Source organism: Acanthochromis polyacanthus, chromosome 18 (genome assembly GCF_021347895.1).
Source record: "Acanthochromis polyacanthus isolate Apoly-LR-REF ecotype Palm Island chromosome 18, KAUST_Apoly_ChrSc, whole genome shotgun sequence".
NCBI lineage: Eukaryota > Metazoa > Chordata > Actinopteri > Pomacentridae > Acanthochromis > Acanthochromis polyacanthus.
The window spans coordinates 16,928,357-16,953,153 of NC_067130.1; the positions used below are offsets into that span (position 1 = coordinate 16,928,357).

At 39.7% G+C, this 24,797-nt stretch overlaps 1 protein-coding gene across 1 annotated transcript; it reads left to right on the forward strand.

Annotated features, from left to right (window-relative positions):
* The first annotated feature begins 631 nt into the window (after window positions 1-631).
* tnfrsfa (tumor necrosis factor receptor superfamily, member a) lies at window positions 632-24,421 on the forward strand. The gene is made up of 10 exons (XM_022191595.2): window positions 632-903; window positions 11,548-11,716; window positions 13,395-13,526; window positions 18,387-18,498; window positions 19,657-19,790; window positions 19,882-19,983; window positions 20,076-20,122; window positions 20,259-20,537; window positions 20,661-20,697; window positions 21,934-24,421. The coding sequence occupies exons 1-10, from the start codon at window positions 871-873 to the stop codon at window positions 22,233-22,235; spliced, it is 1,347 nt and encodes a 448-aa protein (XP_022047287.1). The 5' UTR covers window positions 632-870; the 3' UTR covers window positions 22,236-24,421.
* The last annotated feature ends 376 nt before the right edge of the window (window positions 24,422-24,797 follow it).

Sequence of the window (24,797 nt, forward strand, 5' to 3'; positions counted from 1 at the left end):
GTCATTGCTCTACATTCTGATGTCTTGTTCCTCTTGACTGATGCGCACATGATCGGTTCATTTTGTGTGAAACAAGAGTCACATGCTGATGAGTGAGAAGAAGAAAGCCTGATTGGCAAAGAAAGTTTATGTCAAGAAACCATTATCACTGGGGTTTTAAGTTTTGTTGAGCCTACAAGGAAAACCCGGCTTTGTCAAGCTTGCTTCATGGTGCACTCCTCTGTAACCTGTGCCTGGCCTTGGTGTTGTTGCTTATGAACCCTGGAAATTGTGTTTTTCAAAGTGACATTAGTTTGACGGCTTATTTAGCTCAAGATATGTTTTCTACCAAAATAACAACACATATGGACATGCTAGCAAGGTAAAAAAAAAAAAATTGATTTAATACAAAGAATGCTGATTGCTATTGATGATATGCCTATTTGCAGCATTCTAATAAGCACAGTGAAGTTCATATAAAATAGTGTTGTATATTTGGCTCAACTTTCTGTTAAATAAATACCTGAAAAGTAGGAAAATTGTGTTGTTTTGCTTCTCATTGAAAAACCTGTGTAATTATCTACTTAGTTATTATTCCGGTTGGAGCGCTGTGATTGGCTGAGGCGCTATGACGTCACCAGCTTCTCGGGGCAGGAAAAAAAAAATCAGGGGAGCTCAGAGCGAGTCTCCTCTCTTAGAAAAACGACGTCAAGTTTTGACTCTAACGAGAGTAAACTCATGAAAGAAACCGGGTGACGGGTACATTTTAGCTCGTGTGTCCGTTTTCTTTTTCGCCGTGAGCGTGTGTGACTTTTTTCGAGACTTTTAGCTGGTGGTTTGTAACGCGACGTCCAGCCGCCTGGGATTGTCTCTCATCTCGAAGTTCCCAAGATGAACTTCGGTCCGGTGGTCGGGAAACTTTGTGTAAGTAAACACGACAATACCTCTCTTAAAGCTATTTCAGTTCCATTTCCATCACTCCATTTGCCTTTATTCCTCTGAACTTACTTGTAATGCTTCAGTAATGCTCTTAAATGTGAGTAACTTTGATTTAATTGATCCCTAAGTGATACAAAGTAACTTGGCTAATTCACAGTGTTGCTAGGAGAGCTGTAATGTCTGAAAACCTCCCTGTCTCATTAATAAAAGTGCAACCAGACAAACTTGGCCTCTTGTTGGGGGGGAAAAATCACAGCCAGGCCTCTGAAGTTGCATGAGAAGATGAAACAAGCCTCTTTTCATTGTCATACTCGGGAAGCAACACTGTGTTTATTTCTTTGGATAATGTTTACTCCTGTAAACTGTGCTGGTTCTGGTTTGTGCTTCTCACTGCTCTGTACTGTACATGTGCTGTATCATTCACTCAGTGCCCCCCTCCCTCTGCATTACAGCCACCATCTGTGTTGGATATCATGTGGTCATATTGTTCAGACATTTAGCTTATGATGGCTCTCGCTCTGTCACAGCGGATGTAGCTGCTCTCACAACCACTAATATTGTTAATAAGTGCAGCCAAGGCCTGCTGTGAAGGCGCTCAGCAAAGCTTCAAACCAAATGTGTGCGAGAAATCCATTGAGGAGCATGTCTGTAATTAATTTGAACCCCCTTAAAGCTATAAGTTCACCTTGCCAGTTAGTCCATTAAAGTCTCTCAATGTTTTTTCCCCAGTTTATTCCACTCAGACCTTCACAGAGACGTCTTTTCATTCCTCCTCTGTTGTTTTTTCCAACTGTGCGGCACCAAAGCCTGACCCTATGAATACTGTAAGCTCACTGTACGGCTTTAATGCGCTGCCATGTATTAGAAGTCCTTTGGATTAATGCAAAATACACTTTTACATTATTTTTGGGAGACTAGGAAGATCATACTGAAGTTCCCATGCAAACTTTGCTGGATTGCATCACAGTATGAAATAAGAAGAAGAAGTGGAAAATGGATCCTGATGATGGAGCTTTGGCCTTCTGTGTGGTTGATAACGGCAACAGTGTTAGTCATTAAGCTTGCGGTAATGCAGCATTTGATCACTGCTTCAGCTCTTCTTCTCTCTGTAAATGTAGCTGTTAAAGTAAATGCTGATGTGCCCTGAGCTCCAGTGTTTGTTTTCGCCGTTGTCGGATCCGTGTTTTAAGTCATGCAGTGTTCCATTACTGAAATCAGATTTGCTTCCCCGGGTGGCAAAGTCAATGTTTATCTCTTTTGTAAACCACAGTACATTCTGGAGGCCTGGCCAGCAGGCCTTGTTGCTAAGGGACTATGAGGAAACTTCAACCCCCTCCCCATCCCCTTTACCCCCTCTCTAATCCCCCCCCACACACACACACACACATGCACACACACACCCTTTCAAACTGCCGGAGTGTACGTGCCTGGCTGTCCAGTAAACTTCCTGTCTAGAGTACACAGATATGCTGATATTAGTGGCATCAATTTACTTCTTAGAATTGTCATGCCCATGCAAATAATCACAAGATCGCTATCTGTGATTGCTTACTGTATGTCTGGGTGTTGGTTCACACAGGAAATAGTCCCCTCTGTCTCTGTGGACAACACAGACGAGGGCAGGACAGACATCTGGGACGAGCGGAGGCCAAACTGTGACGCTGGGGACCGAGCAGTGGTCAACAAACTCACCACTGCAGAGTTTCTAATGGTGTAGCTGCTGCTTTTTGCTGCCCTGCTTGGTGACCATGTGAACAGTTAGGAGCATGCCTGTGGCTTAGAGAAGCTACACGGAATGATGCAATGCAGTGCAACCCACTCACTGTCAGATACCAGGTGGTTGTGTGCCTTTTTATGTATGTATATGTCTCTGCCCACACAGAGAGGGATGTTTTATTGTCGGCAGCCTGATTATTCCGGATCCTTCTGGAACCTGTTGTTGTTGCTGTTGTTAAGGTGAATCACCCTACCACTATCAAAGGCCTACTGACTCACAGAGGGAGTGCCACCTGTTCAGGTGCTGCCTACTAACGTAATGCATACCAGCAGAGTCAAGTCACTGCTTTCACACATGATTGGTCCAGCTTTGAGATAAGTGGGTATAACTTTATGTCAAATGTCACAAGATCAACTCAGCGTCTTCACCTGGCTGATGTGTTTCCTGAGGCCTAAAAAGATGCCAATTCCACACAGGATTTGCATCTTATTCTCACAGACACTTTTTCAGTGTTGACTGAAGGCACCTGATGGGTCAGCTCACATGATGTATACTGTTCTCTTTGAGGACATTACTACAGGAATAGACACAAGGTACCAAAGGGTGCAAAGCTCGATGCTTCCTGGAGGCTTTGCTTCTCCAAGTCAAGATGCTTTGATGTTCTGTTGTTGTCAAGAATGAATGTGAACTGTGTAAAGGACTCTAAAGATGCATTTTATGTGTATAGTCTAAAAATATTCTATTAATGAAAGTGAGAAATCATTGAGTAGAAAGAAGTCCCTATTATATCACTTTTCTGTTTCTCCATACACCAAAGCAAATGTTGGGATTTCAGTAGTGTTGAAACAATTACACAGTCAGTTAGTCTTCAGCTATTTTGATAAGTATTTGTTTTGGCCACTTTCTGAGCAAAAATGTCAAACAATCTCTGCTCCCAGCAGCTGCAGCATGAAGCGCTGGCTGCTGTTCTTTGTTTAACTTCATTGTTTACTGATTACCTTTGGTTGGACTAAAGACATGTCTGCGATGTCATCTTGGGTTGTAAAAAATTATGATTATTTTCCCACATTTAACAGACTAGAAGATGGATTATTAATAGAAGATGCAATTGACAGATAAGACAATACTGAAGGTATCTGAGGAGTCAGAGGGTTACTGTTCTCTTTAAGGATATTACTGCAAAGCTTGATTCTTACTGGAGTCTTTGCGTCTCCATCAAAGTGCTTTGAAGTTCTGTTGTGGACACAAGAATGAATCTGTGTGAAGAATTCTGAAGATGCAGTCCTCATGTGTAGTACAAAAATATTCTATTCATAAAACGAATGAATGAATTATCTTCCCAAACGCCATTTACAAAAAGTAAATGTTTGTTAAAAATGTGGTCAGTTAGTGCTCAACTATTTTAATATTCGCTGTTTATTTCACTTTCTAAACATAAATGTGAAGACTGGCTGCTCTTTGTTTGTTCTGTCATTGTTAAGCGATTACTTTTAGTTCGACTAAAGACATATTTACAATGCACTCTTGGGCACCTATAAGAAACTCTGAGTAGCATTTTTTTCACATTTAAACATAATTAATAATAGTAACAATTAATGCTAAATGATTAATCAAAGATGTGACTGACCAACTATTCAGTGGTAAAAAATAATAGGTAGTTGGACCCTTTAGTATTTACTTGAAGGATTTATGTACATATATATGTGTTTGTGTGTGTGTGTGTGTGTGTGTATATATATATATATATATATATGTGTGTGTGTGTGTATATGTTTGGTATATTTTCTCAATTAGATGTGAAAGTAGAGAGAGACAGGGAATGGGGGAAATAGAGGGGCCTGGTCGGGAATTGAACAAACAACTCACTGCAGATGCTCATATGTAGTGCAACCTGACCACCACTCCATTTCCACTTTGAATATTCTTCGTCATACTCATAGTTTTCACAACAGAATCTTTGAACATCTCGGTAACAGGTGGCAAGTACTGACCATTTTCAATGTTGATTATTTTCTCGAAATACATGGCAGGCGCGTGTGTGTATGGGTATCATTTTTTTTGTGTTGTTGCTCAAAATTTGAGATTTCTCAATTAGTCTTGTTTTATCTGCAAGCCAGGTATCTGAAGATGTTTAATTTACTGCCATGGAGGAGAAAAGAAACCAGAAAATAATTAGATTTCAGAGGCTGGAATCAGACTTTGGACCTTTTTTGTTGTTGTGTTTTTTTAACCTCAGAATGATTAATCAACTATGAAAACAGCTGATTATTTAATAGTTCACAACCAGTCTTGCGAGTCTAAATAGAAAACAGTTACTCAGTAAACATCAGAAAATAATCAACTTTTTAAATAAAATTATCATTAGACAGCAGCTTATTTTCTCACTGAGGCTTTTAGTCTATAAAGTTCATATAAAGATAGTGGAAATGCTCCTATTTCAGTTTCAAAGTACTGAGTCGGATAATTCTATTTTCGGAATGGTTAATGATTCATTTTCTGTGGATTAACCATTTACAGGTGAAGGTACAACAGTGATTTAAAGGCACTGTTGAAACATGTCATGGCGTGACACCAGAGTGCCTTAAGGTTTGCTTCAGAACTATGTCCTCTGCCTTTCTGCCCTCCTGAATGAATGAACAGATTACAATAAAAGTGTTGAGCCTTAGAACAAACTCAACCTTTGTCCAGAGAATGGACTTCTGTTTACAAAGACATAAATCTGACATAAATTCCAGCTATTGATGATCACTTCAGTCCTTGTTGACCTGCCACACCGGTCACATACTCTACATTTTTGCTGCGATTTGTTTATATAGAGGGCTATAAACTGCCAGCACTTTTTTCCCTCTTTACACAAAGATGAGCTTTAATGGAGCTAATGTGATTGTCTCTAGAGCGAGCTGATGGATTCCAGCTCATACTTTAATCTGTTAGTCATCCTTTCTTGCCTTTTTTCATCTCTCCCTCCTGGAGTTGTCTTGTGAGACGCCGCTTGGCTTCCCTGTGACGGGCTTAATCAGAATTTGAAAAAGCTAAGTTAATAGCCTTCATGCATACAAATGCAATTTGAGGATTGACGTTCAAATTCAATGTCCTTCCCTCAATAACATGCTGTGTGACTCAGAATAATGCTGCGTATATGTGTAAGCAGCCGACTCTTTAAAACCACAGAGACCACCTCGGCGTCACAACACAAACAATTTGGAAAATGTGTCACACTGCACCTGCTTACAATTCTTGAGCATTTTCAGCAACCCCACTTTCTTTCACTCAAAATGTTTTTATGCTGTAAACGTCAGCGTCAGTCATTTCACCATCTTGTGGTTGGTAGTGTGACTCAAAATTCATTAAAACTTTCGTCATCGTAGATTGTTTTTGTGTTGGAGGTGAATGTCACCTAACCTGCTTGTGACATACTGTCATAAGCATCTAATCAGAGAAGCACACCTCCTGAGGAAACTCAAGAATTTGTGTCGTGGAGCTGCAGCTTCCCTGAGTTATAAATATCCAGCCTAGCGGATATGTTGTCGCTCTAATCGGGTGCTGGGCCTGCTCTGAGGCAGGCTGCTGTGGAGGGAACAGTTTGGAGCTGAACCTTGCATGAAGCCTCTGTATTGTCTCGAGCTTCCTGTACTCCCTGAGAGGAGGGGGCAGCCGCTTTTCACACGCTCCCACACATACACTGTGTGTGTGCTTGTGTACTCTATTGTATGCGTGTGTGTGTGTGTGCTGTGTTTGTGGCTCAACAATGTGGTTTTTAAACTGTTAGCGCCTTCGTGCTCTTAACAGCTCTGGGGTGACATGGCAGCCATTCTCTTCATTTTCTATCATTCAGCTTTATGATGATGAATGTATCTGAGCTTGGCTGAACTTTGGATTTATTTACAGTGCTTCAGCAAGTGTCTGACTTGCGTCTCTTGACATGAGCTGGGTTGTTCTTGTCTTCATCATCCAACGTAAAATGTCAGTGTAATTTATCACTCAGGGAAAGATGTGCATGGTCACCTCCCGTTTCCAGGGAGAGCCAAGATTTATCTGGAAAGCAGAGAGCATTCACTGTCCTGTCAAGGTCAGCCTTGAAGGATTTCAGTTATACAATAAATAAGAGTTTCAGTGAGATCCAGACCCAGCTGCTGCAACTACTCTAGCATGGAGAGTGTAGATTGAAGTTTTAATTAGGATTCTGTGAACTTGATGTTACATGAGGAGATCAAATTATGTTTAAAACAGACATGTTGACTGAAGTGCTGAACAAGACACGCAAAAATAAGAGATCCAGACCAGGATTAAAACTTGTAAGATCAGTTTCTAAAATAAATGTTACATGTCTATACGTGGTTATATGTAAATTCATAAGCCTTTAACTGGCATAATGGATTTTGGACATTACTTCTTCCTTGATAAACTATTATATTTTCCTTGACAAACGAATAATATGAATGAAGACTTCTGTTTTGAAGATTTCATTTTCCTTCTGTGTTGTTCAGTAAACATCTGATTCAATTCATCACTTTAGTTTGTTGAGGGCAAAGAGTTGCCTGACTAGCAACACCATAAATGATGAATTATCTGTTCCATCAGACAAGATATTTAAAACAAGACAGAGCAAGTCATGCAGTGTAAAAAGCTGTGAGAAAAGCTACAAATTCTCTGGTTTGTTTTCTAAAATTTTATGCACTAAATGAAAGTCAATCAATCCAAAAAATAGGCAGATAAATAATTAATAATCAACAGTTGTCACTCCATGTGACTGCTAGAAAGTTCATATATTCAGTTAGTCAGGAGGATTTATTGTGTTAAAATTGTGTTATTCAAACTGAAAATTGAGACATTGTGAAAAGCAGTCATTGTGTGTTTTTTGTTGTTGTTGTTGTTGTTTTTTTGTTTGGTTTTTTTAACTGACAAACACAAACATGTCGATCAGATTTATTTGGTACATGACGTAAATCGTGACAGGTGTCACATACTCTGTTTTTTGTGGTTGTAGCAGACGGTTGTGGTCGACAAGTATTGAACTTCTGTATGGTCAGGGGAATGCCCGTGTTCTTGACATTTGAACTGAAATGACATTTCATAATTACCTGCAAGTGGAAGAAATACTCTTGTACGTTAGCAAAAGTACCACAACCACAATGCAGAAATACTCATGTAAAAGAACCGCAGTATTACCATCGAAAGATACTTAAAGAATTAAAAGTAAATGTACTAATTTTGCAGAATGGGATTTGCATTAGTGTATTTAGCGTGTTTATAGTTCAACCACTGGCTAATCCTAAATTACTTACTTTTTTTTTATCTTAATCTGCAACATTACACCATATTTTGTTTGTTGATTGTGTTTTGTTTTATTAAGCTAAATCTGCAAAGTGACTAGCAGCTAAAGTTGTTAAATGCACGTGATGGACTAAAAAGTACAAACTTGGCTTCTGAATTGTAGTGAAGAAGTAACAGAAAATGGAAATACTCAAGAAAATTCCAATTCTAATTGTTCTCAACTACAGCACTTCACTAAATGTGTACACTTAGTTACTTTTTGCCACTGTTTAAGTACTTTACAAAGAATGAACAGCTGGGGTCAAACATGTACTTGTGCCATGTACCATGTTCCTAAAATATCATCAAGGCAAAATGGCTAAACTCCCTAATGTAACATAGAAATACAGGAGTAATAGTTTGATAATTGATGCCAGTTTAATTGGTTGTTGATTCCAATGAACTGATCTAAGTTAGTGTTAGATCAAGAACTCTCTGAACAGTTTAGTTTACACTATAAACCTAAACTACACAGTGGCAATTAGTGGATTTTTCCTCAGATGGCCCGAGGAAGCTGAGAAAACACGTGTGACTGCATTAAACTTCACTGTGTCTAATGTGTGGGTGACTGTAGTAGTGATGTTTTTAATTGAGACTTCTCCAGAGCTTTTGTTCCTCTCAGTCATGTTGTGTGCAGTAGTAGTATTGGTATATAATATAATGCCTCACAATTGATGAAAGAAATGTATTTGCTAATAAGAAAAGCATGATATGGACAGTCGGGTCCTGCTCTGGGTAAAGGAGTTTAATGAAGTGCATCATGTCTTTGCTTATCAGTTGGCTATGATTGAAATCATCTGTCCAATATGAATTGAAGAATCTCCCTTGGTTACTTGTATGCATTGTTGTGTGTACATGCAGGAGGCCATCGTTTTTTCTGTTTCTGGCCATTTTTTCCAAAAAAATAAAGGAACTCACTGTAATTCCCTCAGGGATACGCAGGGATCACAGCCCTCTAAATGGCCCATTGATAACCTGGGTCAACTGAAAGGATGTCCTGTCATTTAGTCACAAATGCATACTCAGTGTACATGGCATGTGTAGAGTTTGTGCCAAGGCAATTTGGAAGAACCCCGGGTGTTTAGAGGAAGCGGAGGAGCGCTACTGTTGTCAGATACACAGAAAGTCCCTTATTATTTTATTGAAACCTTTATTAGTTTAACTTGCATCCACACAAGCACAGTATAAGCTTATCATACATGCAGACGGCATGACAATAGGACAGTGTTTTAACAAATAATCTGCAGCCAAGCCCGGTCATTGTACAGAGGATAGAGAAGACTATGAAGTGGACTCAGCCACTTCAGCCAAAATTGGAGTGTTTCCAGGGATTGTGGGTTTGGAGGGCTCTCTACACTGAGGTTACGGTCACTCTGTCTTCCTCCTCACTTGGTTTAGAGGTAAAACTAAGCCACATTGTGGCTGCCCATAGTGTTTATGTATACAGTACATTTGTGCCAGTGTAGTTTAGCAGCCTTAGGGTATTAGTGTGGACACACAGCCTTGTTTCTCTTCCTCTTTCCAACTTAAAGGACAGAGTTTAATTAGTGCAGCGAGATGTATGATTCTGCCTTCCCATAATAACAATCTCTCTTTTCTTCTCTTCCGAACTGAAACAATTAGTAGAGTAATTGATTAGTTGTAGCTTCTTTAATGTGTTTTATATAACTGCAAGTGGAATACATTTGGTTTTGGACAGTTGTTTGGGAAAAAACAAGGCATTTTCAGATGTGGCCAAATGATTAATTGAGCAAATAATCCCAGCAGCCTTGCTTTTTCTCATAAAATGCTGCTTGATCTTCACGTGGCAGCCTAATTGCAGAGCCTAACAGGTTAGCTACTGAGGGTGGCTGCACCTGGAAGTGTTTGGATTCACAGGCCCTGAAATGAACAAAGCCTGGAAATGATGCAATCTCAGCACTGTCTCTACTTCTTCACTGCCAAACAGACACCTGATGTTTCGCTTTTGATTGGCTGTAATGAGCTATTAGCCGCTCATTGCCGTGTAAGTATATTTTTGGATCCTCAGTGCAGTTTCACATTCCAAGTCTGCGTTGTGGAGAGTGTGAGATTACCTTTAGCACAGCTCACTCTTTCCCAGTTGTCTTTTTTCACATCTTTCCACTGCTTTGTTGTGCACATGTGCAGATTTTTCTCTCTTGCCTTTTCGCACGGCCTTCTCCTTACTCTTTCCCCAGTTCCATGTCTCTCTACATCCCCCACCCACCACTCATACACATGGTGTATTCAAGTCTAAAGACTCACCCTGTGTCATGCAAGCTGTTAGTCCCCCCTCTCATTTTATCTCCCACCCCTTTCCTTCTCTCTTCTGCCTCCCCCCCTCCCCAGAATGTTTGGATAAATCTAAATGGTGTGATTGTGACTGCTCTGCCGGCCGTCTGCCCCTCCACGTCTGCCTCTCAGCGTCTTTGGAAAGTCTGACGTGAGCAGAGGGAGAGGAAGAAGGGAAAAGGCAGAGAGAGAGAGAGAGAGAGAGAGGGGAAAGTTCTTTTGAACAACAAGGCATGGCGGCCCTCCAGAGAGTCAAGTCTAGCGTCAGGAGTCAGTCTCTGCTCGAGCCTGTCCCTCTTTTTCTACCTCTGTCTATCTGGTCGCAGTCTTTATTCCCCTTATTCTCCCACACTGTCCTTTTTAGAGGGCTTATTCCCTGTAGAACATCCCATCTTTAACTCGCTGGCTACAGTTTCTCACTGCTTCCCTTTCTTCCACACAACTGGGCCCTCTCCACCCTAACCTGTTCCTTTCTCTCCTGGTCTAGCAGAGGTTGGGGGGTGGGGGTGCGGGTGCTGGTGCACAGGAGAGACAAAACCTCCAAATCTGGGACTCTCATTTACCCGGGAGGTGTCGCGTTGCATTTGAGGCGCTTCATGGTGGTGTCGCATGTCATAGCATTCAAAGAGCCTGGCTTTAAGAATGTGGGTCATTTGAAGTAGAGGCACTAAAGTGTGTTGTTTGCCAATGAATGGGGCCTTCTCACGTTGACATGGTGAAAAGCGTGTGAATAAACACCAGCGCCTGGGGGCCACACTAAAGTGTTCGGCTGTATTCTTCTCTGTACCCCACCTATACAAGCCTGTTATTATCTAACACATGAATGGATTTCTGGAATCACATTTGATATGGGCACCGTGTTGCTCCTAAGATAGCTTATCAAACTCTCTCTGTTCCGCCCACAGTAGAGGAAACAGATTTTTCTCCTTTTTTGAACCTTTCCTAGAGGAAAACCAGATCATGGAGTAATTAAGTTTGGTCGCATGTTGCGTTGCATGCAGTTAGTGTATAGCTCTGCGTCCTGCACACACGAGGTCGTGTTGCCTCTGACCGGCTGCATGACTCGCTTAATTGCTTTCCCACGGCAGATGTTTAGATCAGATGGTTCAAATTAAGACATAGATTGCTCACACAAGGTTTCCTATGAAGATGGGCTCTCCTCTACTGTTCTCCATCTAACGAGTTTGAGTTGGTCAATCTTTAAACTGTGGAAACAGAAGTACAAAGGAAAGCTCACGTCTGTTTTTTTCTCCCTCTTTCTCTCCTTGTCTGCCTCTCTCTTTGTCTCCTTTACCTTGATGATGCAGGTGTCTGTGGCGGCGCTCTTTATCGGCTTTGTTTGCCAAGCAGCTGAGCCTCCAGCCCCTCAGTGGTCCAACGACGAATACAGAAACCTCACCGTTCGACGACACAGAACATGTGTGGAGAATGAGCAGTACCTTCACCAGGGACTCTGCTGCCAGAATTGCAAGGCTGGTAAGGAAGATATTAAGCACAGCCATTTTAACCAAACATATGCATAATAAGGGGCCTTTTTTTTAGTTACACCAGCATCATTTCAAGCTCAGATAAACTGAAAAGTGCATAGTTACTTGTACCCTAAAACACTGGTCCTTGTTTTGTGATATAACTAGAACTGAGTGCAAGGTGAAGCTAACATTTTGAATGGTAATTTGTGTGAAAAACTTAAGCAAAATGTCAAAACCCACAACCTGTGCTGTATCCCAACCAAGTTTTGCAAATATTCACCACATAGCCTGGAAAGAATGCATGAAGGCCAGCAGCAGATGGAAGCCTGCTCCATCTTAGAGTGAAGCTCACAGAGAAACGAAGACTATAAAGCAAAGGTTATTTTTAAGTCCCAAGTCATTCAAAGCACCAGGCTTGTTAATTTGTTATATAAATACCTTATTTAGGCTGTTAGCTCATTTTAATGTCAGGACGTATTTAGCTAGATGAAATTACGGCCTGCTGCTAATACCTGATTGAATTATTTCATTTACCACTGTGAATTCTAAGAGATCTGTTTTATATATTTGATCAATCCATTTTTTTTTGTTTGTTTTGAGTCTTTTGGACACAGTTAACAACTAGCATTCCAAACTTTACTAACCTGTGTGTAATTTACATAATACACACCTGTTTATAAGTTTATGGACATCTAAAAGTTTTTAGAACCTCAGTGATTATTATTGTTAAACTTTTTTGTCTGTTTGATTCCGAAGTTTACTGGATGTAGTGATGGATCTCTATTACTGTATACCAGTTTTCAGTATGAGTTATTATTCACGGTAAATAGTTAACAGATATTAACAGAATAGCATTGTGTGCTTGTAACTGGATTCCTGAAATATCTCTGTTTCTCTTTGGTTTTATGTTCTTACCACATATGTGATTTTGTTTTCTTGCATTCTTGCCAGTTGGTCAGTTTTTACCACACATTAAAAACCATTGTGGCCACTTAACGGTATGAAATGTTAGCTTTTTGCTTCTTTTTGTCAGTATGAGGTTTTATTTCACAGGCAGACATCTTTCTTTTGCCTGAATCTATGTTGAATATGAATCTCACCAACACTTAACATGAGCTAAAGCAAACTGTACTTTCTCTGACACGACCACAACACCACTAATAGTGTGTTTACTCAATGAGTTCATCCAAACATGTCTTTATCCCTGTTGTATTTTCTCCCAGTCTGTACTGTCTTTTTTCTTTTCTTCTTTTTTCCAATTTGTACATCATATAAATCCTAGGAATCAGATGAACACAAGACTCAAATGGTTTGATTAGTGGCATGTGTGAACCAAATGTAGAAATGATAAGCATCACAATCAAACAGCAAAGTAGGTCAGATCACAGTGTAGTTCAACTAGTCTGTTCAGCTTCTAGTTCCAGTAAAATGTGGACTTTAACATCTAGGAAAACAGTCATGTACTATAAACTATTTACTACTCAATAAAAGCTCCCTCTGCATGTAAATCACTTCAAACTCCACTTTTCTTCTTAGTTCATACCCTTTGTCTTACAGTTGTTTACATGTAATACAGTGGGATGTTTTGCCCTGCATCCTGTTTGAGCCAGAAAATAATGAAGCAAAAAATAGATATATTTATGATCTTGAGTTGATGTCTGACTCTGCTCTTGTTTTATTTGCAGGAACCTTTGTACAGAAGGCCTGTGAACGAGACCAAGAGCAGGGGACCTGTCTGTCTTGTGAGCATGGACAGACCTACACTGAGCACTCCAATGGGATGAACCGCTGTTTGCCGTGCACCCACTGCCGCTCAGGTATGGAGAATTTTTTTTGCACCGTCACTGGTGAATCATGTGATGTAAAACAATAATAAGAGGAATATCAGCAAGATGAATATTACATTTATCATGTACAACAAAATTTACTAACATTTGAGGAAGCAAGCTTCCAATTAGGTAGTTTCTGAAAACGAGTACAAATGGTCAGAGATTTTTTTCTTTCAGAACTTTGACCACATTAACAGGGTTCCAACTTAGAATTATTGTTTTTATCTCTTTTTTATTGAGTATTTTTGAGCTGTAATTGGCAGCAAATGGCTCATGATAAATTGTTTAGTAGTGTAATAGTTAATAGATCTTGTTTTGTCAACAGCCCAAAATCCAAAAATGCTCATATTACCGCACAGATGACAAAGAAAAAGCCGAGTATATATATCTACAGGAAACCGTGTCCCCTTATTTTTGTTTAATAAACGACATAATAAGTAATTGATATTGTTAATTCATTTTTCTGTCAGTTTGCCGATCATGTAACAGGTATATCTGCAAGGCAAAACACTGGTAACCACATAAGAAATGTTCATTAAAAGGGGTCTCCTGCTCTGTAATTATGGGCACATGGACAACTACAATATGTTGGCGTATCTAAACACTGACCATAAAACCAAGAGAACGTTAAATAACACCTAACCAAATTGCCCTTTATTCAGTCCACTGCCTTTTATAAATCGCATAAAAGTATAGTCTTCCAAAATCCAGCTTGTCAAAGATATATTGTTTTAGGAAAGTCAATACCTTTTTGTCTGTGCCCCCGCCTTTCAGATCCACTCATGAAAATGTGATCTTATGATGTTACATGGAGTAGCAGGGTGTGTCTTTGTTGTTTTGTTTCGTGGGGGTGAATGTGAGCGTGTTGCTTGTCTCAGGAGATTTGCTTGTGTGTCTGTCTTACCTGGCTGAACTGGGTGTGGCTGTGTCTCATTGTCTTCCACACTGGCGTCTTTGTGTCCAGTGAAAGGCAGCAGCTGCAGAAAAGAGACTACAGTTACATAGGATGTGTTTTGTACTCGTTCAGTGTGGTTTTAAGATTGAGTTTAGTGTGTGTGCGCTGCGCTGGTTTAAACTTATTCACGATCAAGTAACAATTAAAATGAGCACGCCACCGGACATATGATTTAAAATTTTAAACGCTGTCCACTGCTCGCGCTTAAAATGAACCTCGCTGTTATCTGGCATACTTAAGAAGTTCCTGTTGGGAAATATGTCATATTGACAAGACTTCTGTTTATTGAATGAATCAAGGTATGAGTCACATTAAGATAAGTGACTAAATTAGCTCACACAGGAAGCACAGAGAAAAGCTATTCAGTCATTTTGGGCCTATACTTCAATCTGATTTTGTGGAACAGACTCAATGAAATAACATGTACAAGAATGTGCAGCACATTTCTCAATCACCTGCCCTCTGACTGTTTGCTGAGGATTGACTTTTATCAGCCTGCTATTTCTTAGAAATTGTTCAAGTGTGTGTCTGTGTGCTCTAGCGTTATATTAATAAGAGAAAATGATGTCGTTGATTAACTTTCTACCAGAGTATTTCACACACGACTTGGTTTACCATTACCCCTCATGTTGTCCTGTGGGTCAAAATTGACCCGTTTTAAAGTTTGAAAATGTGGAAAATATATATACTTTCACAGTGAAACTTCTGGCGCCCATATTTTCAAAATTTTTGGGAAATCTTTGAACATTTTTTGGTGGGGAAAAATGGTTAAAAAAAAAACAGTTTCTTAAGAACATTCATAATTTTTTTTAAGTGAATGTTCTTAAAAATATAAAATGTAATCATTTTAGATAGTTTTAGAATTTTTTTGTAAGATTTTTACTCATTTTTTGAAAATATTTACAAGAATTTTCTTGCTAAATTTGGGGGATTTTTTTTTTAATATACCTTTTAAGGAATTATTCGAATTTTCTTCCTGAAGGTTTTGCAAATTTTCAGAAATTTGGGGATTTTTTTCCTGAATTCTTGGAGTTTTTTCAGACAAGGAAACTATATTTTTTGGTGCCCGTAAATGAGGACAACAGGAGGGTTAAGACACCACTCGACTCCGCACCACCTTCTGCTTAGCTGTGATATGTACTCTGCTACATGCGCTGCACACAGAGCTGAGCGTTTTGAAAACAATAGAGCTGGAGCTGCTCTGCTGGATAAATCATATATGACACAATTTCTAAATTACCCCAAGCGTCTTTTTTCTGCCTTCTGTTCTGTTCAGGAAACAAACAGTTTTCGTACTGGTGCATATTAGAAAACACGTATGCTGATACTGATACATCCAGCATTAATAGTAAGGGCTAACTAATACATTGGTAAGGCTCTAGCCATTTCAACTCTTGTCATATTCAAGTTTTCTTGCGTTCCTCTGTATGTATAATATTCAAATCAGCTGCTGCCATTACACTGAGATGCAGCAACGTTCGTGGCAAGTACAGCAACATTACACGTAGTCTGTGTTTCCAAAACAATTTTTGATAAAACAATTAGCTTTTGTAGCACAGCATGAAGACTGCAGAGAACACTGTGTTGTCAACAAAGCACAAAAGACCTCCACTGTTGCAATAAAACAACTAAATAACACACAACAGCAACAACAAAACTTGATAGCTTGATTTGATTAACTGAATTGCAAACAAATGTGACAAAATGGAACATATTATGTCAATGAATGCCGTAATCAGCATGATCAAAGAGCAACAATAGAATTTTGTTAAGCTGCTATTGTACCAATAGGCCTCTTTTCTCGAATAAATGACTGATTTTTGATATGTCACATATTGTACTGTTAGTCAGCTGCCTTGTGTGCTGACATGACATTTTCCCCGTGTGCTCTTAGTGCCCTGCCTTAAAAATGAACAAGACAGCCCATATTGTTCCATATTGAAAAATTGTAATTCAGTTTTAACTTTAATTTGGATTAAAGTGACAACAGTGAAGCCCTCTGTCCCAGCTACTTGGTAGTTAATTGCTTTGCTAAATTCAGTGGTGGTCTCTGTGTGAGTACTTGTCTATACAATGTGTACAGACTCAAAAAAGAGAAATCCTCAAAAATCAAGAATGTTATTATTTTAGCGGTTTTAAGATCCATTTCAGTGATTATTCGACTACAAAATGTAGACTATAAGCTTTTTGTGTACATCCTAAAACCTTTTGACTTGTCTTTACAGACGTCTAAGAAAATGTAGATCATGACCCTCTGACCCCAAAGCTTTTGTTTTTTTTAAATTACTATTTTGCTCCTGTCAAATTTCTACTTATTGTCGGCTCATATTTCACTGCAACTCTATGGAAGAGGCACAGCCATAGAACATTTCACAACATTTCAGTTGTGCCAATGAGCACAGAATTTTTATTCTTTTCTTTACAGAATCGAGTTTGTCATGAAGGCATTTTGGGGCAAATTTTAAATGAGACACGTGAATTTTATCGTGACTTTAAGCTCAGACTTGGTTAATTTTCGAAAACAAAACCAAAATTCACACGACAAGTTCAGAACGGTCAGTAAGTTGAAAGTTTGACAGTCCCTCTTGTTTTCGTGCTTTCTCGCCATACCAAAAGGCGTCTTGTTTGGTTTTTACATGGAGTTCAAACCAACCAGTAGAGCTTGGGGTTAAAAGTAAAAGTGAAGATCACAGTCTGCTTGGTGATAAATCTTGGAATGTTTGTGGTCGATTCATTAAAATCCAAACCAAAGTTGTTGCCTTCAGCCATCAAGTCATCATCACGTGAAAGCAGCAGAGGTCACAGCTGTGATATCTAGAGGCCTTTTATTTATTTAGTTATTTATTTTGCTGAGCGGCATTTGGGGTCGCTATGATTATTACATTGGCAGACACAAGCATTATTGACAGCACAGAGACGGAGAAGTCAGTGTAGAGACATGGAGTGAGAGGAAACGATGAACCCACACAACAGGAACGAAATGAAAGAGCCTTCAACACATGGACAGAGGAAGACAGAATTTCTGCCAGTAAAATGTGTTTTTTCTTAGTTTCTGAATGAAGTGCTACAGATACAAAGTCCACATAAAGGTGGTGAAAGTATTGCACTTTGTTTCTTCAACAAAGTTGTAGCTCTCACCTGGGGAGAAGTTGCCTCAACAAATATCCTCATTTCGGTGAAGCACATCATGAAGTTGCAGTCGGAGTCAACACTTGGACTGAGTTTTTTAAAACTTCATAATTAGCTATAAAATGAGCTTAATTTTCCCAATAAATTTGGAGGGAAATTAGTGAGGAAAAAGATAAAAAGAGACTGTCCCCACATTTTGCAAACCAACCTAACAAAGGATTTTTTCCTTAATTGGCATGAACAGCATGGACATCAGATTTATATGAAAGGGCATCCTGTGGAGGTGGACTGCTGCTTTGGTATTAATGCTGATTGTATTGTTAAGTCCAGGGCTGCTGTCTTTTTAGGTCTCAATTTATTACATGAACCATGCTAGACTCTCCGTCCCTCGTTATCTTGTTAAAATGAAGCAAAATGTGTATAAGAGGGAGATAAAATGAGAAACCCAATTATCTTATCTTTTTTTTCCTCACAAGATTACCTACAAATTGGCTGAAAGTCCACCATTGTCCACTCCTTTATAATGCACTCTGATAGCTTATTAGTAGTTTACTTACTCTGTACGCGCTTCACAAAGTTAGATGCAGCAGGCTGTGAACTCCTCAGAAGTTACTCCCTGAGTCAACTAGTTTGTACTTTAAAAGTGATTCTCTGCTCATGTGCCTGTTTGATCACAGTGGCACAAGATTCATACTCAGAGGTCCTTATAGCACATGATGCCGTCGGTCTGTGTCCTCCCTCATGACTTTCTTCACTATCCACAGATGAGATTAAAACTGCAGCCTGCACCACAACTGCAGACACCAGGTGCCAGTGCAGACCAGGTACCTTCTGTGTTCCAGATCAGGCCTGTGAAGTCTGCAAACGCTGTGCCAAGTGAGTGTCCTTACCTGTTTCCTGAAATTGTTTACAGCTGAGGTTGTTTTCACTTCTAGCCTAGTGGCAGACAAAGCCGCTGATGTTAGCAGATTCGGTAAGACCCTGTATTTCATCAAAGGTTGGATATCAAGAATTCAGATTCCAAAGGAAAAATTTAGAAATCTTCATTTTGATTCTGCTTATTGGCTCCTAAACAGATATCACTCAAACTAGTCTCAAATCAACAGTGAAGTGCAAAGACTTATTTGTCTGCATCATTAGTCATGTGAGTTGAATGCAGGTGTGTCTTTCTGTCTCCTAATACGTTTATATATTACATAATTGTGTGTTTGGCTTTATTCTCAGTTATAACTGACTCATACGTTGCAGAGTTGTTTGATTAGCAAGTAATTTGCACCAATAGTGGGACCAAAAAGGACAGGATGAGACTCACTATTGTTACAGCAAAGTAAACACAAAAATCTTAAATAGACTTTCAATAAATATTCAAGGCTTGCAACTTTACTGTTCTTATAAACAACATGCTGCAGCTTCAGCCTGTCGTTGCGCCAACGTCACTGGTTAAAAACATAGTAACTGTATCATTTCTGTGATTGTTCAGTGTTTATTTAGCTTGAGAAAATATCCAGATCCTTTCCAAAAAGTAGTAATACCACACTGTAAAAAATGATGTATTGAAAATGTTACTTCAAGTAAAAAAATATGTCAGTATGAATGTATTAAAAGTAAAAGTACCCAATGTAGAAAAATATCTCCTGTGACTTTTAAACTATAATACAGTATGTTATGTAATTAGATCACTATTACAAGTAAATTAATGTAAAAGAAGTATTTACCAGGTGTAGTAACTCTGATTAGGTGAAATTCAAGAGTCATTGTCGAAGAACCAGACTTAATGAGTGGAATCAGAATCATTAAAGTAGAAACAGTGCCCAACACCAATTACCCTTCATAGCAGTGTTTTTTTTAATTGTTGCTGGTGCAGCCCCAGTATGGTTTAAGTATGCTTTTAGCTAAGCAACCAATAACTACCCCAAGGTTTAAGAAAGATCCAAAACATTGATTTCTTCAACAACAACACTCGTACATTCCATTGATCCATTCTGCTGTTTTTGTATGTTTCCCTGGCAATGCTCTTTCTCTACCGAATCTCAGGTGTAAACCAGGGGAGGAGGAGATGAAGAAGTGCACCCACTTTTCGAACACCGTGTGTCGAAAACGGGATCCATCGCCGACCGAAACCACTCCAGCTCCTCCCTTGCCGACCCCGACTTCTGCAGCAGACATCGGTAATTTCACGCAGCCCTCTGCTTCACGTTTAAAATTGTCAGCACTTCAATTAAATGGCGCCTCTTCACTGATTTGTTTGTGTTTTTCCAGTTACTCCTATCTGCATTTCCCTGGTCATCGTCATCGTCGTTTTAGCCACTGCACTGGCTGTGTGGTGGTTCTTTTTGAAGCAGCATACATGTGAAATACCATGTGAGTTGATATCATATGCATAACAGTACCTTTGTGATTATGTTTTGCTTCTTAACTGTGTTCCTAATGCTGTTTTTCCTGCCTTGTAACAGGTTTAAAGAGCCCCTGTGACTCCAGTGAAATTGTGAAGATTCCCATTGTAAGTTTTTGTGCCTTTTTTGTCATGTTAAAGACTTTATAAATACTTTATTTATTTATTAGTAGTTACAGTTCGCCTACATAATCTGTGGGACAACATGTCACTGTTTTCTATCCTGAACCTTTCTCTTGTTTAGGATGAGAATGGAGCCACAGCAGAGGAGAGACAGAATAATCAGAACGCAGGCCTGGAGGGCGAGGAGTCCCGTCCAGAGTCACGGCCGCTGCTGCAGGAGACCCAGCCTGGGATGACCAAGGCCACTCCCCTCGAGGACGAGGACCGAGGACTAGGGGACAGCTTGCCCAACACTACTAGTTCATCTCAGACCAGCCTGTCAGCTCTGCCCACTGCAGCGTCCTCTGGTAACACCCCACACCACAGCCCTGCTGCCGTCAGACTGCAGCCTGCAGACATGGTGAGGACAAACATCAGCATGACCTCAAATCTTCCCATCGTTTGTTTGCTTTTTTGCAGTTCATTTTCAAATTTGAAAATAGCCCCACGAGACTTTGTTCATATCTTTTGTCTCATTTTGCAGGATGACCCTCTGCGACATCGATTGGTACCACTACAAGGTGAGGTTTCCCTTCCCCAGGACATTTTCTGTCCTTTTCATGAAGCTATTTTTCATTCGACTTGATTTGCCTGACGAGACCACAAATTCTCCTCAGCGTCTCACATTTCCGCTCGATAGATTAATAATCTCATGATAGTCAGGCCATATCCAAGCCTCCAGGGGATAGGAACATGCTGTCTTTTTTTGCTGCTGTTTGTTTCTCATGCTCAATTAAGGACATGGCTTAACAGATTTGTTTGATCCTCTGTTAAAACTTTAATGTTTACATCCCTTGAAGGAAAGTGTACTGAAATGTACTATTCTGTTCCTACAGTCATATAGGAACAATGGATGTACTGATAACATTGGCGTTTTCATAGAATTTAACTCGGTTACAAGTTAGTGTTAGCAATCCACTATTTAACCATCCGAGATTATAAACTGGTGAAATCACAAGATAAACATCCTGTTTTAATGCTCTGAACTACAAGCACTTTCTGTGCAGTGTGATGCAGTTTTAATGCCACAAATCTGAAAAATGGAAGAAGTTGAATGTTTATTAATATTTATTTGACAAAAATTGAAAAACAGTGGAATCAACATGAATACAATTCAAGTGCCTACGGGTGTTACAATACTGGAAGAACAATGGTGGCTCTGTACACTGTAGATGTTTTACTACTAACATTTGCTCTATGTTTTCATACTTGCCTCCTATCTGCCCTGTAGTTCAGCCCAGTTCACTCAAAAGATCACAGAATTTTTGTTGCGTGACTCTTGGTTGCAGCTATTCCACTAATGGCTCTCAGTTGTCCGGAGAAGTGCAGAATTTTTTGTTTTTGAAGGATATAATTGGTGTAAACGGTTCCTTTTTGGAGGCTGCACAGTGGCTTGGTGGTTAGCACTTAGCAGCTAAAAGTTTCCCGGTTTGCGTTTCTTCCTTCCTGGGATCTTTCTGCATGGAGTTTGCATGTTCTTAAGAAACTTTTTTAACATTTCTTTTTTTTGACTAAAAATGTTCAAAGATTTCCCAAAAATGTTGAAAATGTGAACATCAGAAGTTTCACTGTGAAAATATATTTTTTCCCCCACATTTTCAGACTTTAAAACAGGTCAGTTTTGACCCACAGGACGACACGAGGGTTAAACCTGCAGACAACTTTTCTGGTTCGGAGGGGGCATTTCTATGTTCACTATCAGGATTCTTCATTCTATATTTATGTATCTCTTTTTCTTTTTCTTTTCTTTTTTGAAGGATCAGAAAAATCCCTAAGAAAGAGCTTTGATTTGTTCGACGAGTACCTGGATGTGCGGATCCACAACAAATTCTTCAGAATGATTGGCGTCAGCGACAACCACATTCGCATCGCAGAGAACGGCCCCGCCGCTGACAAAGTGTATGAACTGCTGAAGAACTGGATGCAGAGGCAGGGACTAAAAGCCGACATCAACGACCTGCTGGAGGCTTTGCTAAGCATGGACCAGCGACGCTCAGCTGAGAGCATCGCCTCCACCGCCCTCAGAAGGGGCTTCTATAAGCACGCAGACACACCCTGAAAGCACCGTGGACTGCCAATGAAGTAAACACAAAGTACTTAAGTCAAGAAAAACTAAAAGCACACAGACACTGTCGGTGGACACTGTGTCTCATGAACAGGCTTACCTCTTTGTGGCTGACCAGCCATGTATTCAAAAGCCAGTAGTTTTAAAAAGAAAAACAAAAAGGGGAAAGTCGCGCTGTATTGATCGGTGGTGTGTGGATGTTGACTACTTGCCAAATGCTGATGGGTAGTAATGAGAACTGAGAGAAAGTTTTGTGGTCGGATTCAACATTACCACCAAAGACGACAATGTTTTCAAAAAGCAGAAAAACATGAAGGTGTCAACTCCCGCAGGCAGAAATGGCTGCAGGTTTTAAGCTCTAGAGATGCAACGTGCAGCCAAATACTGAAAACTTAGAAGTCTCCAGCTGCGTGTCACTCATCTGGCATTTCCCCCAGATTGTAATACGCTGCCCGGAGACGAGATATACACTGGTTTGTAGGAGTGGCACTAGATATGCCACTGATACTGTGCCTCTTTGATGCACTGACCTCAGGCACATGTAGGATTTAAAACAAGTCATGCTATATTTGTTGTTTAGGTTAGATTTAGGCTTCTCTGACCCAATATATGTCCGCTCCTGATTCTTTTCCCGACTAATAGTGGGAGAGTCTTGTCCATCTGTTACAAGCTTTTACTAATCACAAACTTTACCTCTTCGACACCGTCTGATAATCTTTTGTTATTTCGGTATCATATTTCCATTGCAGTTTCATTATGTTCCTTGAGCGTGGCAATTCAAAAATGATGTCGATTTTGTATGACATAGTCACATCAAAAATGTTTTCAGTCTCGTATGTGTTCAGTGTTACACACGACATCGTTGAAGGAATTTCTCCGACTATTTCTGTTGGGACAGCAGTTAATTGTTTAGTAAAATGTTTCCATGTAACTTGGAGAAATTCAAAGGTCATTTTATTTATTGACATATTTATTTTAATGAATAATAATTATCTCTTATTATTTATACCACTGCCAAAACCACCCTGGAATACACACCCGCACACACACTCTTTGTGTTGTGTCAGTTAACAGGGCAAAATGACTGAGATCAAATCTTTCAAGTTGTAATAGTGGTGTTTTGTTCATCTGTTCCTGCTTGCTGCGCTGACTTCAGCGTGACACTCCGGTCCACACAGTCAGCGTGTCGGTGATTTTTTTGTGTGCCTTTTCTTCACATTTACAGTTTCAGCACACAGTGTTGAAGCTTCAGCGATGCCTTAATGCAGAATGTGTCCTCACAATTTGGACTTAAAGTTACTTGTAAATTAAGGAGTCTGATCACTTTAGTGAACCGACTGATCAACAGTACACATGTCAGAGGTTACATGGGGTGCAGGTACGGATTGGTTTGTCTTGATTAGACTCAGACAAGATGAAGGAAACCTTTTCTGGATTTTCGAAGAAGCCCAAATTTTATTCCCAAGATTTTCTCCCTTGTACATATACAGAAAATGCCCAGAGAACAAACAAGCCTTACAAAGTGTTTGTATATATGCAGCTATGTTAACAAGCCAAAATAAGTATAGTGAGGTATGAAGTTATTGAAGATAACAGAAGCGTCAGCCGGAGCGGTTGCTGTTGATGTTGTGAAATTTAGAACTAGAGTTGTTTTGTTTTTTTGCCCGTTTTTCTGCAGTCTCTTATGTATAAAGGACAGAGTTATATATTGTTGCTGAAGAGTGATGCTACAGTGCTGGCACTGCCATCTATTGACAGACAATGAAAATACAGCCTGCATCAATTTCTAGGGACCCTACACGCCCCTCTCATTCTCCCTCTATCTTTTTAGATCACGTCCAGTTTTCAACTGACAGCATTTTTTTCTGTTAAAAATTCCTCTTTGCCTTTCCTGAAGTAGCGTAGCAGTGAATAGGCTTCAATGCATGTTGTTTACTGTGGGTGTGTCAGATCATGTGAGTGTATGTTTTTTTTTTAAATAATTCCTGTGTTTTTACATATTTCATTGCAAGTCCTGAGCTGTTCAATTAACTTCTTTTTACTCGTGTAAATCCTTTCTGTCCAGCGTTAACATTTCCTCCCTTAGTTATTGTTTGCTTGTCATGGATTTCAGATATAAATGATGCAAATGCATTGAAGCTGTTATTATGTAAATTTCAAATAAATGTTTTGTACAGATACTCTCGTTTAAACCGACTGAAATTAGTGATGTTTTCATTGTTTCTTCATAGATTAAATCACCTGTGAATTTGCCGGGATTGCACAGATTAAACATTAATACAGTATTCTTAGCTTGTTTCATTGATATATGAGCTGTCATATCTGACCATCTAGCAGCACGGTGCTGCAGTGGTTCACACTGTCACCTCACAGCCAGGAGCTTCTGAGGTAACCTGCCCAACAGTCCATGCAGCATTGATCAACTGCTGCTTTGAAATTGACTGGAGGTGTGAGTGTGCATGGCTGCGTGTCTCTTAGTGTGATTGACTGGTGACCTGTGCAGTGTTTACCTCTTCTCTCAGCTGGAATAAGCTCCAGCACTTCACAAGATAAATA